Raw genomic sequence first — 20495 nt, 5'->3', positions numbered from 1 at the left:
ACTTGAATCAAGGAAACTGGTGAAGAAAATGAGAATAGGTGTGGAGGCAACAATTAGAGACTACAAAGGATTTTCTGTTAGCGATATAAAGGGAAAGGCTCTTGTGCCTTGTGGAAGAAATAAAAGAAACATGGAAAGCAAGTTAAATTTGAAGAAAAAAATAGGTGATGGGGGAATGGGGAGGTAAAATAGAGGACAGCTTTGAGTTGTAGTGTCTGTAGGGCCAGGGAGATGGAAGCAGATACTAGTAGCTTGGTAGCTATATGGATGTATATACAAGGTGGAAACCTGTCTTCATTTTGGACTGATGGAACTTGCTCAGAGAAGCTTTGGGATACATTTATAATAATTATAATCATTGGATTGACTTCATTAAATAGGATCCATTCTTAAGAATCTTTCTTAGTGTTTTTAGATTAAAATATCTAAGTACTAACTTGGTGGCATGCACCTGTAGTCCCGGCCACTTGGGAGGCTGAGGCAGGAGGATTGCTTGAGCCCAGGAGTTTAAGTCCAGCCTGGGCAACACAATGGGACCCCATCTCTGAATTCAAGGAAAAAAAATATCCAAGTAATCAAAGTGTGAGTGCTTCACAAGTATCTCCTGATAGTTACTTATGGATAATCATACATTTATATCCACACTAGACCTCTGTCAAAGTATTCTATGAACAGATCCTTCAAAGGGTTTCTGGGGGAAGACATACATGTAAGTCAGCCAAGAGTGACTATCTCAAAAGGATTAGGAAGAGACCAGTTCTTGAGAATCAGAGGCAAATAGCTCAGCTTTGGGTAAGTTTGGTGGAGTGAGACGTAGGAAGGAAAAACTTCAGAAGTGGCCTCACTAGGTGGAAATCCAGGGAGACAGATGAATGTATGGGCAGTTCCCCGTTAACATGGATGCAGACATTCACCAGGCTGACGAGGTCCCTGAGACCTGGTAGGAGGGAGAGCAGATCTTGATGTTATCAAGGGAGGCTGAAGACTGCAATTTTTAATGTTTAAAATGATTAAAACTAAGCTTTGACAAAATTGTTTTTATTTCAATTTCTAGAACTGTTATAGATTTTCCAAAGTGAAATCTGTAAGTGACAAAGTAGAAAATTGGCAGTGTAGCATCTCGTTGTCATTGGAGAAAAGAGGAGCCCAGGGAGTGGGGACAGTGTAAACCATCCATCTGGCTGCATTTTTCTCTTCTCCTATGATAAGAGCCACCCACCTTCCTCCCAGTGCAGAGCTGCTCCTCTGGCTAATTCCAAATGAGCTATATATCAACATGCAAAGAGCTGTCTCGCAGTCCTCAGAGTCTAGCTATAGTTCTATACCAAGCTTCTTATCTTCTTTTGCTTCTTGCTATTAAATCTTTCCCTTGAGGAGCAAAGATGGCGGCATGAGGTGTGCTGCCGCAAACTGGCCTCTGGGGAGGAGAGGGGTGGGGGCCGCTGACCCATGGGAGGCCAAGTACATCTACAGGATTGGGCGAGGTTCTTTAACACAGGAAAAATTTTTTTCATAACCTTTAGGTGCTTTTACATTCATCTCAAAAACAAAATTCTGAACTCAGAACTTGGAAAAGATAGAGTCTCACTATATTGCCCAAAGGCTGAAGAGCAGTGGTTATTCACAGGTGTGACCATGGTACACTGAGGTCTCAAACTCCTGGCCTCAAGAAACCCTCCTGCCTCAGCCTCCTGCGTAGCTGGGACTATAGGCGTGCCACCACTCCTCGTGTGTAAATGTGTCTCTGTGTAGTCCCCTAGAGTGGGTAGTCCTGTTTCTTTTATTAAGCCACTTTCGCTATTCTTGAAATGTGGATGTATTAGTCCGTTTTTACACTGCTGATAAAGACGTACCTGAGACTGGGAAGAAGAAGAGGTTTAATTGGACTCACAGTTCCATATGGCTGGGGAGGCCTCAGAATCATGGCAGGAGGCGAAAGGCAATTCTTACATGGCAGCAACAAGAGAAAATGAAAAGATGCAAAAGCGGAAACCCCTGATAAAACCACTAGATCTCGTGAGACTTATTCTCTACCACAATAACAGTATGGGGGAAACCGCCTCCATGATTCAAATTATCTCCCACCAGGTCCCTCCCACAACACATGGGAATCATGGGAGTACAATTCAAGATGAGATTTGGGTGGAGACACAGCTAAACCTTATCATTCCACCCCTGGCCCCTCCAAATCTCATGTCCTCACATTTCAAAACCAATCATGCCTTCCCAACAGTCCCCCAAAGTCTTAACTCATTTCAGCATTAACCCAAAAGTCCACAGTCCAAAGTCTCATCTGAGATGAGGTAAGTCCCTTCCGCCTATGAGCCTGTAAAATCAAAAGCAAGCTAGTTACTTCCTAGATACAGTGGGGGTACAGGTATTGGGTAAATACAGCTGTTCCAAATGGGAAAAATTGACCAAAACGAAGGGGTTATGTAGGGCCCATGCAAGTCTGAAATCCAGCAGGGCAGTCAAATTTTAAAGGTCCAAAATGATCTTTGACTCCAGGTCTCATGTCCAGGTCACACTGATGCAATAGGTGGGTTCCTGTGGTCTTGGGCAGCTCCACCCTTGTGGCTTTGCAGTGTACCGCCTTCTTCCCAGCTGCTTTCACAGGCTGGCATTGTGTGTCTGTGTCTTTTCCAAGCGAACAGTGCAACTGGTCGGTAGATCTACCATTCTGGGGTCTGGAGGATGGTGGCCCCCTTCTCACAGCTCCACTAGGCATTGCCCCAGTGGGGACTCTGTCTGAGGGCTCCAACCCCACATTTCCCCTCTACACTGCCCTAGCAGAGGTTCTCCATAAGCATCCTGCCCCACAGCAAACTTCTGCCTGGGCATCCCGGCATTTCCTTACATCTTCTTAAATCTAGGCAGAGGTTCCCAAACCCCAATTCTTGACTTCTGTGCCCTCGCAGGCTCAATACCACATGGAAGCTGCCAAGGCTTGGAGCTTGCAACCTCTGAAGCCTTGGCCTGAGCTCTACATTGGCCCCTCTCAGCCACAGATGGAGTGGCTGGGATGCAGGGCACCAAGTCCCTAGGCTGCACACAGCCTGGGGACCCTGGGCCCAGCCCACAAAATTGTTTTTCTCCTAGGCCTCTGGGCCTGTGATGGGAGGGGCTGCTATGAAGACCTCTGACATGCCCTGGAGACATTTTCCCCATTGTCTTGGAGATTAACATTCGCTCCTGATTCCTTATGCAAATTTCTGCAGCCAGCTTGTATTTCTCCTCAGAAAATGGGTTTTTCTTTTCTATCACATGGACAGGCTGCAAATTTTCCAAACTTTTACACTTGGCTTCCCTTATAAAACTGAATGCCTTTAACAGCATTCAAGTCACCTCTTGAATGCTTTGCTGCTTAGAAATTTCGTCTGCCAGATACCCTAAATCATCTCTCTCAAGTTCAAAGTTCCACAGATCTCTAGGGCAAGGGTAAAATGCCACCAGTCTCTTTGCGAAAATGTAGCAAGAGTCACCTTTGCTCCAGTTCCCAACAGGTTCCTCATCTCCGTCTGAGACCACCTCAGCCTGGACCTTATTGTCCATATCACCATCAGGCCTCTCTGGTCAAAGCCATTCAACACATCTCTAGGAAGTTCCAAACTTTCCCACATTTTCCTATCTTCTGAGCCCTCCAAACTGCTCCCATCTCTGCCTGTTACCTAATTCCAAAGTTGCTTCCATGTTTTCGGGTATCTTTTCAGCAACGCCCCACTCTACTGGTACCAATTTACTGTATTAGTCCGTTTTCATGCTGCTGATAAAGACATACCCGAGACTGGGAAGAAAAAGAGGTTTAATTGGACTTACAGGTCCACATGGCTGAGGAGGCCTCACAATCATGGCGGGAGGCAAAAGGCACTTCTTTTTTTTTTTTTTTTGTGACAGAATCTTGCACTGTCGCCCAAAGTGGAGTGCAGTGGTGTGATCTTGTTGGGAGCAGGCCCCCCAAAATCTGGCCATAAACTGGCCATAAACAAAATCTCTGCAGCACTGTGACATGTTTATGATGGCCATAAAGCCCATGCTGGAAGGTTGTGGGTTTACCGGAATGAGGGCAAGGAACACCTGGGCCGCTCCACATTGGGCACCACTTGCCAAGACCAGCTCGGTCGGGGACACCCTAACCTGGCAGCGCTAGAGGAATTAAAGACATACACACAGAAATATAGAGGTGTGAAGTGGGAAATCAGGGCTCTCACAGCCTTTAGAGCTGAGAGCCCTGAGCAGAGATTTACCCACGTATTTATTAACAGCAAGCCAGTCATTAGCATTGTTTCTATAGATATTAAATTAACTAAAAGTATCCCTTATGGGAAATGAAGGGAAGGGCCGAATTAAAGGAATAGGTTGGGCTAGTTAACTGCAGCAGGAGCATGTCCTTAAGGCACAGATCGCTCATGCTATTGTTTGTGGTTTAAGAATGCCTTTAAGCAGTTTCCCACCCTGGTTGGGCCAGGTGTTCCTTGCCCTCATTCCGGTAAACCCACAGCCTTCCAGCATGGGCTTTATGGCCATCATAAACATGTCACAGTGCTGCAGAGATTTTGTTTATGGCCAGTTTTGGGGCCAGTTTATGGCCAGATTTTGGGGGGCCTGCTCCCAACAGATCTCGGCCCACTGCAACCTCCACCCACTGGGATCAAGTGATTCTCCTGCCTCAGCTTCCTGAGTAGCTGGAGTTATAGGCACCCGCTACCATGCCTGGCTCATTTTTCATATTTTTAGTAGAGACGGGGTTTCACTATGTTGGCCAGGCTGGTCTTGAACTCCTGACCTCGTGATCCACCCACCTCAGCCTCCCAAAGTGCTGGGATTACAGGCGTGAGCCACTGCGCCTGGCTGGCACTTCTTACATGGCAGCAGCAAGAGAAAATGAAAGGATGCAAAAGCAGAAACCCCTGATAAAACCATCAGATCTCAGGAGACTTATTCACTACTATGAGAACAGTATGGGGGAAACCCCATGATTCAAGTTATCTCCCACCTGGTCATTCCCACGACATGGGGTGGAGACACAGCTGAACCATATCAGTGAATATCTCTTCTCTACACATTACCTCTATGATTTGGAAGAGGCCACTTTTCTTTTTGTTCCACCTCCCAGATTCAACACTGAGAGCTCCTAGGATTGCAGTTATCCTGCCAACTTCTCCAGAGAAGAAAGAAGCAGCTGACATGGGTCTTCTGCTACTACTTAATTAATTATAAAGAAACTATTTTTTAAGCTGAAGCTGATGTTTCACTTGAAACAGGTGCTTAGCTGGTGGTATCTGTGAATTCTTGACTTTTTGTTCCAAACAAGAAGACTAAATAAATAGCAAGTATGGATGAGAAAAAAATCATTCCTTTGAGCTTCAGAAGCACATATCCTGCTGCCTATATGATGCCTCCATTTGGAGGTACCAAAGCACCTCAGACTCAGCATGTTCAAAAGTGGTCATCATCTTAACCTGAGCACTCTGCATCACATCTTATTCCTTGTCTCAGTGAATTTCACTACCTTTCATCCCTTTGCTCATGATTTGGGTGTCCTCCTTGATTTTTCTTATATCTTACCTTCCTCTTTTAGTTAGTCAACAGAACTGTCCAGTACATCATCCCTGCTGCTGCTACCTGGCTTAGGCTGTCATCTCTCAGTGGAATTGCTACAACAGTCTTCTTCCTGGTCTTTCTCACTCTGATCTTATTCCTCCCTCGTCTCATTCTATACACTATAGCTAGAATAACCTTCCTAAAATGTAACTTTGATCAAATCATTTTCTACTTTAAAGCTTTCAATATCTCCTTATTGCCTTCAGAATAAAAGCAAAACTCCTTCCCATGAGAGCAGGGCTTTGCGTTCCTGATGTGGTACCTGCTTACCTGTTAGCTGATTTTCTGAAATCCACTTATACTGAACTGCTTGCAGTACCCAAGTGGCTTGATCTCTCTTGTCCATAGTCTCTTAAATATGCTATTTCTTCTTCCTGCAAAGCTCTACCCATTTTCTTCCCATAACCCACCCTACCAGCCCATCTGTGGGCTTTAGCTAAGATGTTACTTTCTCCAGGAAGCTTTCCTTGATCTCTCCAAACTTGGTTAGATGTCTTGCTTGTATATTCTGTAAAAGCCTGTTTTACTTTATTGGAAGATTTAGCATACTGTACTTTGCCTGTTTACTTGTCTACTACCTCAGAAGACTATAAGGTCCTTTGAAGGCAGGAGTGAGCTATTATTCATCAGAGTATCATTTATGGCCTGTGGTGGGGGGCATAGTAAATTTTTTTCTCTTTTAAAAAAAATTGTAGTAAAATATCTGTAACATTTACCATCATAACCATTTTTAAATATATAAACTGGGCCAAGTGAGGTGGCTCACGCCTGTAATCCCAGCACTTTGGGAGGCCGAAGTGAGTGGATCATCTGAGGTCAGGAGTTTGAGACCAGCCTGACCAACAAGGTGAAACCGAGTCTCTACTAAAAATACAAAAATTAGCTGGGCATGGTGGCAGGCACCTGTAGTCCCAGCTACTCGGGAGGCTGAGACAGGAGAATTGCTTGAACCTGGGAGGCGGAGGTTGCAGTGAGCCGAGATCATTTATAAACTTTTTGATCATCCCAAACTGAAAGTCTGTACCAACTACATAGTAACTTCTCATTCCCACACAGCCCCTGATTACCCCTATTCTGCTTTCTGTCTTTATGCGTTTGACTGTTTTTGGTACCTCATATAAGTGGAATCATACAATATTTGTCCTTTTGTATCTTGTTTATTTCACCTAGCATTTTTTCAAGATTCCTCCATGTTGTAGCATGTGTCAGGATTTCTTGCCTTTTTAAGCTACATAAATATTTCATTATATGTGTATTTCACATTTTGTTTATTCATTCATCCATTTGTTTATCCATTCATAGACATTTGGGTTGTTTCCACCTTTTGGCAGTTGTGACTAATGCTGCTAAGAACTTGTGTGTACAAATATCTTTTTGAGTTCCTGCTTTCAGTTCTTTTGGAATTGCTGGATATTATGGTAATCCTATGCTTAATTTTTTTGAGGAACTGCAGTAATGTTTTCTGTAGCAGCTGCACCATTTTCCTTTACCACCAGCAGTGCACTAGAGTCTGAATTTCTCAACATCTTCACCCATACTTGTTATTTTCTGTGTGTATGTGTTTTTAGGTAAGAAATTTTGTTTGTGTTTTAATATTAGCCATCCTAATGGGTATGAAGTGGTATCTAATTGTGATTTTGATTCACATTACCTAATGATTAATGATGCTGAACATCTTTTCATGTGCTTATTGGTCATCTTTATATCTGTTTTGGAGAAGAGTCTATTCAAGTCTTTTGTCTATTTTTAATTGGGTTTTGTTGTTGTTGAGTTTTAGGAGTTCTTTGTATATTCTGGGTATTAATTCTATCACAGGTATAATTTGCAAATATTTTCTCTCATTCTCTGAGTTGCCCTTTCACTCTCTTGATAGTATCCTTTGAGCAACAAAAGTTTTTCATTTTGATAAAGTTCCATTTATCTATTTTTTCTTTTATTGCCTATGCTTTTTGTGTCATGTCTAAGAAATCATTGACAGATCCAATGTTATGAATCTTTTCCTCTATATTTTCTTCTAAGAGTTTTATAGTTTTAGCTCTGACATTTAGGTCTTTGATCCATTTTGAGTTAATTTTTGTGTATGGTATAAGGTAAGGATCCAACTTCGTTCTCTTGCAAGTGAATATCCAGTTTTGCCAGCAACATTTGTTAAAAAGATTGTTTTCCCCATCGAATGGTCTTGGTACCCTTGTGAAAAATCATTTGACCATATATGTGAGGGTTTATTTCTGGGCTCTTTAATCTATTCCATTAGTCTATATGTCTGTCTTTATGCCAGTACCACATTGTTTTGATTACTATAGATTTGCAATAAGTTTTGATATCAGGAAATGTGAGTCCTCCAAGTTTGTTTTTTTTCAAGTATGAGACAAGATCTTTTTTATTTTCCCCTTAAATCTTTTGTAGATATGGGGTCTCACTATAGTTGACCAGGCTGGTCTCGAACTCCTGGCCTCAAGCAGTCTTCCTGCTTTGGCCTCTCGAAGTGCTGAGATTGCAAGTGTGAGCCACTGCACCCAGCCTGAGACAAGACCTTAATGCTACTTGCTACCTTTTATTTGATCTTCCTCCCAACATATTTTTTTGTGTGTTCTAGCATAAAGTGTTTGCTTTATTTATTTATTTATTGAGACAGAGACTCACTCTGTCACCCAGGCTGGAGTGCAGTAGCATGATCTCAGCTCACTGCAACCTCCACCTCCCGGGTTCAAGCGATTCTGGTGCTTTAGCTACCCAAGTAGTTTGGATTACAGGCATGTACACCACGCCCGGCTAATTTTTGTATATTTAGTACAGATGGGTTTTTGCTGTGTTGGCCAGGCTGGTTTCGAACTCCTGGCCTCAAGTGATCTGCCTGGCTCAGCCTCCCAAAGTGCTGGGATTACAGCACTTTGTAAGGCATGAGCTACCGCACCTGGCCCTGGAGTGTTTGCTTTAACAGCCCCTCCTAGATGACTTCTCTTCCTTTCATTCCTGTTATAACCGCGTTTCAATACTGGTTTTCTTTTCCTCTTTCATGCTGTGTCCCTTAATTTGGATTCTTTGTTTGTTTTCAGGCCACAGTTGGCAGTGTTAAGGTCTTTTTTTTTCTTTTTTAGAGACAGGTTTAGACACAAGAGTTGTGTCACCCAGGCTCTAGTGCAGTGGCACCATCATGTTTCACTATAGCTTCTAACTCCTGGGCTCAAGTGATCCTCCCATCTCAGCCTTCCCAGCAGCTGGGACCACCAGAGGGACCCAGATAAATTGTTTTACTTTTTGTAGAGATAGTGTCTTCCTGTGTTGCCCAGGCTGGCATCAAACTTCTGGCCTCAAGCGATCTTCCCATCTAAGCCTCCCAAAGCACTAGGATTACAGGCATGAGTCACTGTGGCTGGTTGCATTTTAAGGTCTTAATCCTCCTGGACAACCAAAAGAAGAGAGCCCTACCCATTTGTTTGTCCGTATCTTTGAGTCTAGTTCAATCTCTTTTAGAACTGCCGGAGCCAATAGTTGCTTTTGTTGTTCCTTTATCATCTGGGCTGCCTGTGTCATCTTTAGCAGTGCAGGAAGATGCAGAATGATGTAGTAGTGATATGATAGATAAGGTCATTGACTTAGAGATTGGGTGTTTTAGTGAAAAGAGCATTATATTGGAAGCCAAGAAATGTGGGTCATAGCTTTGCATCTGTCACTAATTGGCAGTTAGACAATTCAGCCTCTCTTATGTAACTTATGGATGAGGCAAATTGAACTAGGTGGTCTCTAAGTTCCTTCTAAATCTAACAAGTTTGTTACTGTGCAAGATAACTTCCTCAGAAACAGAAGACATTTAAGCTTGTTTTAATGGATGAATAGAACTTAGGTAAGAAAGAAGGATGTCAGGAGGTCTAAAATAAGGAAATGAAAATATTTTTAGGAGTCAGTGAAAGTAACAGTGACCAGACATTTTATTAAGTGATGCCGGGTCAATTATGTAACCATAGGAAAAAAATGAACCTTGTTCTCCACTTCACACCATATATGAAAATCAGTTCATATGGTTTTCAAAACTAAATGAGAAAGGTAAAATAATAAAGATTGTAAAACAAAGGAGAATACCTACATGGCCTTGGAATAGGCGCAGATTTCTTAGAACAAAAAAGTACTAACATGAAGGAAAAGACTGATAGATTGGATTTCAATAAAATTAACTACAGTTTATCAAATGACACCATTAAGACAGGTGAAAGAGAGGAAATATTTGAAATATTATATCTGACAAATGACTTCAATGGAGAATATACAAATAACTCTTACAAACTAGTAAGAAAAATGCAGTTTAACCCAATAGGAAAAAGTGAGCAAAGACTTAAATCAGCACTTCACAAAGGAGGATGTCTAAATGGCCAATCAACCTATGAGAGAGTGCTCAATATCATCAGACAAATACAAATTTAGACAAGAGTGAGCCAACAAACACATGAGAAAATGCATCAGTATCATTAGGGAAGTACAAATCAAAACCACAGTGAGGTACCACTTTATACCCATTAGGATGGCAGCAATTAAAAAAAAAAGATAAGAAAAGGGAAAATAAAGTGTTGACAAGGATATGGAGAAATTGTAACCTTCTTATATTGCTGTTGAGGATACAAAATGGTTCAGCCACAAAATGCAAAATAGTTCAGGAAAACAGTTTGGCAGTTCCTCAAAAAAGTTAAGTGTAGAATTACCAATTCCACACCTAGGTATAGACTCAAAGGAATTGAAAATAGGTACTAAAACAAGTACATGTGTGTGCACTGTTCATAGTAGTTGAAAGGTAGAAAGAATTCAATGTCCACCAACAGATGAATGTGTAAACAAATTGTGGTATATATATTTTTGGGATATATATTTTGGGGTTTTTTTGGTTTTATTGTTGTTTTTAATTGGCACATAATATGTGATACAGTGTGATATTTTGATACATGTATACAATGTGTGTAATGATTAGGGTAATTGGCATATCCATCTCAAATATTTATCATTTCTTTGTATTAGGAACATTCAAAATCCACTTTTCTAGCGATTTAAAAATATACAGTAAGTTGTTGTTAATTACAGTCACCCTTTAGTAGTATAGAACACTAGAACTTATTCCTTCTAGCTAGCTATACTTCTGTATCCATTAACCAACTTTTGGCTATCCGTCCCTCTCTGCTATCCTTCCCTGACTCTAGTAACCACTATTGTACTCTCTACTTCTATCAGATCAATGTTTAGGCTTCCACATATGAGTGAGAATGTTGTATTTCTCTTTCTGTCCCTGGCTTATTACATTTAACGTAATCTCCTCCAATCTTATTCATGCCACGAGTGACAGAATTTTGTTCATTTTTAATGGCTAAATAGTATTCCGTTATGTATATATACCACATTTTTGTTATCCATTCCTTTGTTGATGGACGCTTAGGTTGATTCCATATCTTATTTATTATGAATGGTGCTGCAATACACGTGGGAGTGTGGATATCTCTTTGACGTACTGATTTTCTTTCCTTCAGTTATATACCCAGTAATGGGATTGTTGGATCATATGGTAGATCTATTTTTATTTTTTTGAGGCACCTCCATACTGCTTTCCATGATGGTTGTACAAATTCACATTCCCACCAACAGTGTATAAGAGTTCCCCTTTCTCACAGGAAGGGGAACATCACACACCGGGGCCTGTTGTGGGGTGTGGGGAGCGGGGAGGGATAGCATTAGGAGATATACCTAATGTAAATGACGAGTTAATGGGTGCAGCACACCAACATGGCACATGTATACATATGTAACAAATCTGCACGTTGTGCACATGTACCCTAGAACTTAAAGTACAATAAAAAAAAAGAAGAAAAAAAGAGTTGCCCTTTCTCTGCACCCTTGTCAGCATTCATTATACTTTGTTTTTGTAATAATAGCTATTTTAACTGGGATGAGACGGTATCTCATGGTGGTTTTGTTTTGCGTTTCCGTGATGATAAGTGATGAGCATTTTTACGTATACTTTTTGGACATTTGTATGTCTTGTTTTGAGAGATGCCTATTCAGTTTATTTGCCCATGTTTTAATTGAATTATTTAGTCTTTTGCTGTTGTTTGAGTTCCTTATATATTCTGGATATTAATCCCTTGTCACAAGTATTTTCTCCCATTCTACTGGTTGTCTCCTCACTCTGCTGATTGTTTCCTTTGCTGTGCAGAAGCTTTTTAGTTTGATATAATCCCATTTGTCTGTTTTTGCTTGTGTTTCCTGTGCTTTTGAGGTCTTCTCCATAAAATCTTTGCCCAGACCAATGTCCTGAAGTGTTTCTCCTATGTTTTCTTCTAGTAGTTTCATACTCACATGTAAGTCTTTAATTCATTTTGAGTTGATTTTTGTATGTGGTGAGAGATAGGGTTCCAGTTTCATTCTTCTGCATATGGTTATCCAGTTTTCCCAGCACCATTTATTGAAGAAATTATCCCTCCCCAATGAATGTTCTTGGTGCCTTTGTCAAAACTCAGTTGGCTATTAATATGTGGATTTAATTCTGTGTTCTCTATTCTTTTCCATTGGTCTATGTGTCTTTTTATGCTAATACCATGTTGTTTTAGATACTGTATCTTTGTAGTATATTTTGAAATCCAATAGTGTGATAACTCCAGCTTTGTTCCTTTTGCTCAGGATTACTTTGGCTTTTCAAGGTCTTTTGTGGTTCCATAGAAATTTTAGGATTGTTTTTTCTATTTCTGTGAATAATTTCATTGGTATTTTGATAAGGATTGTATTGAACCTATAGATGGCTTTTGGTAGTATGGTTATTTTACAATATTAATTCTTCCAGTTCATGAACATGGGATGTCTTTCCACTTTTTTTTCGTGATCTTTGATTTTTCATCAGTGTTTTATAATTTTCCTGGGGAGATCTTTCACCTTCCTGGTTAAATTTATTCCTAGGTCTTATTATTATTATTTTTTGGTGACTGTTATAATTGGGATTGCTTTCTTGATATCTTTTTCTGCTAGTTTGTTGTGGATGTATAGAAATGCTACTGATTTTTGTACGTTGATTCTGTACCCTGCATGAAATACCATAGAAAGGAATGAAGTACTGATACATGCTACATTATGGATGAACCTTGAGAACACTATGCTAAGTGAAAGAAGTCAGACACAAAAGCTCACATATTGTGTGAGTCCATTTATATGAAATGTGTAGAATAGATAAATCAGTAGAGACAGAATGAAGACTGATATTTACTAGGAGCTGGTGGCAAGGGGTGGAGGCTGAAGGTTGGGAATGGAGAGAAACTGCTTATGTTTTGGAACTAGGTAACAGTGGTAGTGTGAGTGTACTAACTGCCACTGAGTTGTTCACCTTGAAGTGGTTAATTTTATGTTATGTAAATTTCATCCCAATAAATTACTTTTTAAAAAAATATGAGATGCTGCTATACCCACCAGAGTGGGTAAAATTCAGAAGACTGTCATTCCAAGTGTTGATGAGGATTTGGAACAACTGGAACCCTCTTATATTGCTTGTAGGACTATTACTAAAGCTAAATATCTGCCATTCTCTGACCCAGCATTCCACTCCTAGCTATATGCCAAAAAGAAATAAAGGTATGGCTACCAAAAGACACCTACAAGAAGGCTCTTAGCAGCTTTTATTCATAATAGCTTAAAACTATAAACAACTTAGATGCCCATCAAGGTAGAATGGATAAATTGTACTACATTCATACATGGAATACTATGCAGAATGAACTACTGCTACACATGTAAGAAGATGAATTTCACAGAAATAGTGTTGGGTGAAAGAAGCGAGAACCCAAAGAGTATGTTTATATTCTACTTACATGAGGTTCAGGTAGAAGCAAAACTAATATATGGTGATAACTGTCAGAATAGCTTTTGCCGGGAGTGGTTATTGATGGCTCATGAGAGCTGTCTGGGATGCTGGAAATAAATGTTCTACATCTTGATTTCAGTGGTGGTTACACAGGCATATACATATGTACAAAATAAGCTGTGCACTTAAGGTTTGCGTACTTTATTGTATTATACCTTCAAAAAATTTAAAACTCAGAATACAGTTACCAGCGCAGGTGTTCTTGCAGAGAAGCCATAGAAGAGAATGTTTATGATGCATACGGTTGTAGAATGCCTTGAGTGGCAGTGAAATGGCAGAAATTTGGAATCTGTCCTATAACTCTGCTAAGTTTGAGGGAGGGAAATGACTTAATGAAAGCAGATTTTCAGGGAAATGGATCCTTGGAAATATGCCTGGTGGACTGAGGGCCGGTCCACTGGTGGGGAGACTATTGCAGTAGGACCTGAATTAGGGCAATACTATTGAAAATGGAAGCTCTGAAGGAGGAGCAATTGGAAAGGCTGGTGACTGGTTGGGTATGGATAGCAAAAGGGAACTTGGCAGAGATGACTGAGATTCCATGCCGGATGGCTGGTCCAGAAATAAGAAAGCCAGGAAGAGGAATCAGTTTTGGAGTAAGATGAGTAGTTTTTAAATGCTTTAGTTTGAAAGTCATAGCAGACCCCTAGAGACAACTGTGGGACTCAGGAGAACAATCAGGGCCAGTGAGAGAAATCTGAAAATTACCAATGTACAAATTATTTTGAATAAATGAGATCCCTAAAAGACTGTAACAGAGAGATTTCAGAAGGCCAGCCCTTAGAGAAGGAAGAGTTGATGAGGAAGAGGAGACTGCAGCTGTAGTTCAACCAGGGTAACATAGTGTCACTTAAGCCAAACAAAGAGAGTGGGGGTGGAGATGTAAAGGGAGAAGATATAGGAAAAGGTACAATTGAAGATGGGATGGAGAGCAGGGGTAATTGAGAGGACACAGTCTTGGAGAAGACAGGAAGAAACAGGATCTGAAAGCAAAGACAGAGAACTTAGCCCTGGGCTGCTGTGAAGAACCCAGTGCCTGCAATTAGATCACAAGAATTTGTCAGCATCTTCAGTGACTTACTCTCTGTTCCTCTGCGTAGGAACAGAGAGTGACCTAGGATTGAGAATAAGCGTGAATGTAGGAGCCAAGGAGTCTTCATGTATTTGGTCTCATGGGTTTCAGGTATAATCTTATTCACTGTGAAAGGGACATAAAAGAAGTTTAAGACCTCTGGGAATTTATTCTCTAAAAGGTACAATTCAGCAATGATTAAGTGCCAAAACAAGTTTATGTAGTGTGTTTCAAATCTTCTTCTGGCTGCATAACTTTGGGCAAGCTACATTAGTTTTCTCTGACTCTGTTTCTTTATCTGTTAAGTGGTGATAATAGTATCTGCCTCATATGCTGCTCTGGAGATTGAAGGAGTTAATACAAGCAAGGTGCTTGGAATAATGCTTGAAACATATGTGATAAATGTTAGCTAAGGTCGTGGTGCTGTAGGAGTGTAGAAAGGGAAATAATTAGTCAAGGCTGAGTTGGTGGGAAGACTGTGGAGGAGCAGGGATTTATTGGGGGGCAATGCAAGGATGGGTAGGAGAAGAATGAAGGAAAAGGAATTTTAGGTTGGGGAAAGCATTGTAACTAGTCTTAGATCAGTAAAGCCATAACATCTATATGATTTACTTACTAAACGAAACTATTCCTGTTAGGGAGTAGTGGGAGATAGGAAAGGAGCATAGATAACTGATATTTATTATAATGAAAGAAGTTCTGAGATGGGGCACCAGAGCATTTTGGTTGTGATTTTTATCCTGGCCCTGTGACTCAGGGCAAGTTGTCTGATGTCTTAGGACCCCACCTTTCTGCATCAAAATCAAATGGACTACATTTGTAAACCCCTTACAGCTCTGAAATCCTTAGATAATTCCTACATGGAAATGATTTCTCTGACCCCACTGCCTGTAGTATGGTGGTGTTTTTTTGCGCAGCGTGAAGCCAGCTGGTCTATGTGGGGCAAACTTGTGGTTATGGCCTCTTTAGCCCCCTGCTGTGAGTGAGCGAGCTGACCGGCCCTCATGCAGACACTACACACTGTCTTGCAACACTTAGCAATCACCACTGCTCCAGAGATCTGGAATCTCAGCAAGTGGATTTGTGGAAGGAGCTCTTGGGTATCTCATTCCCAACTTATTTAGAGTTAACTCTACTACTGTTCTCTTGAGGAGCCTCAAGGTTTAGTTGGCTTGAAGTGGACCTTGAGGGCTAAGCAAGAGGGGAAAGAACAATCTTTAGCCTTAAAAAAAAATTCCTGGATTGTTCTTACGATGTTCACGAAACTAAAGAGAAAAAAGCAGTACCATGAGCACCCAGTGAACTGCCAGCAAAGCCCTAAGCCTTTCACAGTAAACTTACCTGCTCAGGTCATTTTGTGCCTGAAACTGAATACTGCCGCTTTTGAAACCAGGGATTCATTCCTCCATTTTACTGCATGTGTTTAAATAATCCAGGACTCTTACAAACATAAATGGAAAATGGGCTTTTCAAATACCATGCTTAGAAATCATTGGCTCTCATAAGACATTACTTCAGTTTTCCTTTTAGAAGGGAATTTTTGTTTGCGACTGTTCTCACGTCTCCGTCCTTCCTGGTTTGAGCCCCTGTCAGGAGTCACACGCAGCCCCTTCTGCTGCTGCTCAGCCTGCAGTGCTGCAGTGCTGTTGCATCAGAGGAAGTTCTCTAGGATTCCACTCCCATTTGCTTTTTCTAGTTGCTAAGCTGGCGGCACGTAGAACAGTATCTGCCCTCTGAGCTTGATCGTTGAAGAAGATACTTTTGGACTTTTATGCTGGATGGATTTTACACAACTTGATGATTGAAAAATAACTTGAAATGGAAGAACTAAAGCAGATGGAAGCGATTTCATCTATATTTTGTGTCTCCAAAGTTTGAAGGGTTTATTTTGTTTTCAGAAACTGAAATTTGAGAAGAATGACAATTTATCCTCATCTTGCCCTTGAAAGGAAGAGTTTTTCTTTGGGGAGTGGAGCTTTAGGAAAGGAAGGTGACTTGAACTATAAGGACTTCACAGCTAATATATGCCCCTGGGTAACGTTACATATTCCTTGTTTGTTTAGAATAGAAGTTCCTTGCGGGAATAGAATATATCCTTTTTGTTGTATGTGGTTCCTAATAGTGAGTTGCATCTAAGTGAATATAATAAATACTAGCAATTCAGGAGACTCCTGATCTTTGATCTCTCTTGGCAGATCAGTCCATGCCACAGATTTCCTGAAAAGAAAAATAAGCATGTCATGGAAGAAACTATGTGTTTTTATGCAAAGGTTGTGAATTAAGGTTGAGAGTGAGATGGTTTAGTCTGGCCTCTTTTTAGAGCAGTGATTGATTAATGCTGTCTGTGTTGCTGTTCTTCCAGAGCTGACCTGTCCTGGACGCAGCATAACTAACGAAGCTGCTGCAGGATGAGAAGATGGCAGCGCGGCTGCTTGCACCACCAGGCCCTGATAGTTTCAAGCCTTTCACCCCTGAGTCGCTGGCAAACATTGAGAGGCGCATTGCCGAGAGCAAGCTCAAGAAACCACCAAAGGCGGATGGCAGTCATCGGGAGGACGATGAGGACAGCAAGCCCAAGCCAAACAGCGACCTGGAAGCAGGGAAGAGTTTGCCTTTCATCTACGGGGACATCCCCCAAGGCCTGGTTGCAGTTCCCCTGGAGGACTTTGACCCATACTATTTGACGCAGAAAGTGAGTTGGAGGAGGAGGAGCAGCTGCAGATACCCGTTTCCTAACAGGCTTAGGGAGATGGGGGAGAAAGAACTGTGTCTCTTTGCCAAAGTTTGGATAAGTAGTTAACCTTTTGTTTCAGTTCTGGCTTATGGGGATTCTTTTTCATTTTAATTGCTACTAAGGGTCATTTGTGGTCTTGGCACTTGTCAACTCTATTAATAAGACTTCTGATTTTGGCTCCAGGCCAGATCAGAAAAAGAGGATGTAAATGAAATGGGACTATTTAAAACATTCTTTAAAAGATGGGATAGTAAAAGATAGTACAGCCTCCCTCTCTCAAACACACATTCAAAATTCTATCTTTAATATAAAGATGATGTTACTATTGTGACACCAGTAGAGTAGTGTGGTGGAGATGGTGTATTTGCTCTCTTCTGTAGCCCCCGTTGTGACATTAGAGCATAGCTGCTGGGGACAGGAATAAAACTGAGTAAAGCAAACAGCCAATGAGGATAGACCCAGGTCATTGGCCCTGTTACACAGTTGTCTGGATTGATTGTTCCAGCACTGATTCTTGCAGTAGAGTCAATTCTGTTATTCCTGCAGGTAGGGAGCTCAGGTGAAAGAACTACCAGTCTTCATTTGGCCAAGAGTTTCAAACTTCCTGAACAAATATTTGACTAAATCTTGAGCTACTTTCTTATGATTATCCTCTGAAACAAGGCAACAAGTAGAGAAACAGCCTCCTGGGTGATCCACCAGCTAAATAATTGAATCTTGAGGACTGGCATCAGACACCGTTTTAGGGAACCCCTCATTTGGCAGATCTTTTTTTTTTTTTGAGATGGAGTCTTGCTCTGTCGCCCAGACTGGAGTGCAGTGGCACAATCTCAGCTCACTGCAACCTCCGCCTCCTGGTTTCAAGCAATTCTCCTGCCTCAGCCTCCTGCGTAGCTGGGACTACAGGCTCAGAGCAGCTACGTAATAGAAAAAAGTGGAACCATTAGTCTATTCTTTCACTGGTAAATCTAGAAAGTTTAATGAACAAAATGATATGATGTAAAGAACAGTAGATTGGAAGTAAGAAATCCTGATTCTACCATAATTTACCATGTTTATTGTTTATTATTTACTTTGTTTTTTTTTTTGTTTTTTTTTTTTTGAGACAGAGTCTCGCACTGTTGCCCTGACAGGAGTGCAGTGGTGCGATCTCAGCTCACTGCAACCTCTGCCTCCTGGGTTCAAGCGATTCTGCTGCCTCGGCCTCCTGAGTAGCTGGGACTACAGGTGCATGCACCACCACACTCGGCTAATTTTTGTATTTTTAGTAGAGATGGGGTTTCACCATGTTGGCCAAGCTGGTCTCAAACTCCTGACCTCAAGTGATTCACCCGCCTCAGCCTTCCAAAATGCTGGGATTACAGGTGTGAGCCGTCGCGCTTGGCCTTATTATTTACATTTTTATTTTTTAGTAAATGTATTGTCCAAGCTACCACAGATAATTTATGGGGAAATAAATGAAGAAAAAAACCTTCTCAAAACTAGTTTGTGACTTTCAGCAAGACACTTCATCTCTCTGGACCTAAACTATTTTCCAACTCAAATGCAAATTAATTTCTCATTTTCTTTTCTTTTTGTTTTGTAGTTTTTCTTTTTTTTTTTTTTTTTTTTTTTTGAGACGGAGTCTCGCTCTGTCACCCAGGCTGGAGTGCAGTGGCGCGATCTCGGCTCACTGCAAGCTCCGCCTCCCGGGTTCACGCCATTCTCCTGCCTCAGCCTCTCCCAGTAGCTGGGACTACAGGCGCCCGCCACCACGCCCGGCTAATTTTTTGTATTTTTAGTAGAGACGGGGTTTCACCTGGTCTTGATCTCCTGACCTCGTGATCCACCCGCCTCGGCCTCCCAAAGTGCTGGGATTACAAGCGTGAGCCACCGCGCCCGGCCAGTTTTTCTTTTTTTTTTTTCCTTTAACTTGTATTTTAAGTTCAGGGGTACATGTGCAGGATGTGCAGGTTTGTTATATAGGTAAACGTGGGCCATGGTGATTTGCTGCACAGATCATCCCATCACCTAGGTATTAAGCCCGGCATCCATTAACTATTCTTCCTGATGCTTTCCCTCCCCCCATTCCCTACCTCTGACAGGCCCCGATGGGTGTTGATCCCTCCCATGTGTCCATGTGTTCTCATGGTTCGGCTCCCACTTATAAGTGAGAACATGTGGTGTTTGGTTTTCTGTTCCTGTGTTAGTTTGCTGAGGATAATGGCTTCCAACTCCATCCATGTCCCTGCAAAGGACATGATCTCATTTCTAATTTCCCATTTTCTTAAACCTGACAGGAGATATGAAAAAATATATAGAACTAATAGTTGTTAGAGCCCAATTTTCTTTTGCATACTCTTTTTTCCCTGCTTCCTGCCCAATAGACAGCCTCTTTCCATTCCCAATGCCTCAGATTTCAGTGGCCTGGCTTGACAGTGGGGATTTACCAAAGAGAGTGGGTCTCTGGACCTGATGGGTGTCATTCATTGGATAGGCCAAATTGTTCTTGATGGTGCTCCATTAGAAGACTGATTCTTCATGGTAGAAATTCTGACTTCAGCCTTCGGCTTCATCACAAGGGTAAATTGTTCCTGGAAAGGATAACTTTAGTAATATTTTGGTAATCTTGAAAAAATATATACCACCATACAGAAAAGCTCATAAAATATAAATGCATAGCATAATGATTACAAACTAACAGCATGTCAAGAAAGAACATTGCTAGCACTTTAGATATGTTCATTGTGCTTTTAAATGAAGGATATTTTACTTGATTAAAAATAATATTCTTGCTCAAGTTTACTTGCAAATCTTTACCAGCAGTGCTGATACTTCTATAGGGGTGGGAAAACTCCACCTCCATTCCCCCAGGGTCCCAGCTGGGTCTGAGAATTAAATTGACATAACATAGATTAACAGGAGAAAAGCATAATACTTGCTTTATGTAGCACAGGAACCCTCATGAAGAAATGAAGACCGTGGGCTGGGCGCAATGGCTCACGCCTGTAATCCCAGCACTTTGGGAGGCCGAGGCGGGCGGATCACAAGGTCAAGAGTTTGAGACCAGCCTGACCAACATGGTGAAACCCCATCTCTATTGAAAATACAAAAATTAGCTGGGTGTGGTGGCACGGGCCTGTAATCCCAGCTACTCAGGAGACTGAGGCAGGAGAATCGCTTGAACCCAGGAGGTGGAAGTTGCAGTCAGCCAAGATTGTGCTACT

General features: G+C 41.4%; 1 protein-coding gene across 5 annotated transcripts in view; it reads left to right on the top strand.

The window, feature by feature from the left end:
* The window catches only part of SCN8A (sodium voltage-gated channel alpha subunit 8), a 218581-nt gene that overhangs the window by 54905 nt on the left and 143181 nt on the right, over positions 1-20495 (top strand). For all 5 annotated transcript variants that reach the window (XM_030816524.1, XM_030816526.1, XM_030816527.1 and 2 more), the window contains exon 2: positions 16918-17247. In XM_030816524.1, coding sequence (XP_030672384.1) covers positions 16972-17247 — 276 coding nt within the window. In that variant the 5' untranslated portion in view covers positions 16918-16971. The remainder of the gene's footprint in view (positions 1-16917; positions 17248-20495) is intronic.

This window comes from Nomascus leucogenys, chromosome 8, assembly GCF_006542625.1.
Source record: "Nomascus leucogenys isolate Asia chromosome 8, Asia_NLE_v1, whole genome shotgun sequence".
NCBI classification, from domain to species: Eukaryota; Metazoa; Chordata; class Mammalia; order Primates; family Hylobatidae; genus Nomascus; species Nomascus leucogenys.
Note: the sequence above shows the minus strand (reverse complement) of the source record. Positions and strands in the feature narration are given on the sequence as shown.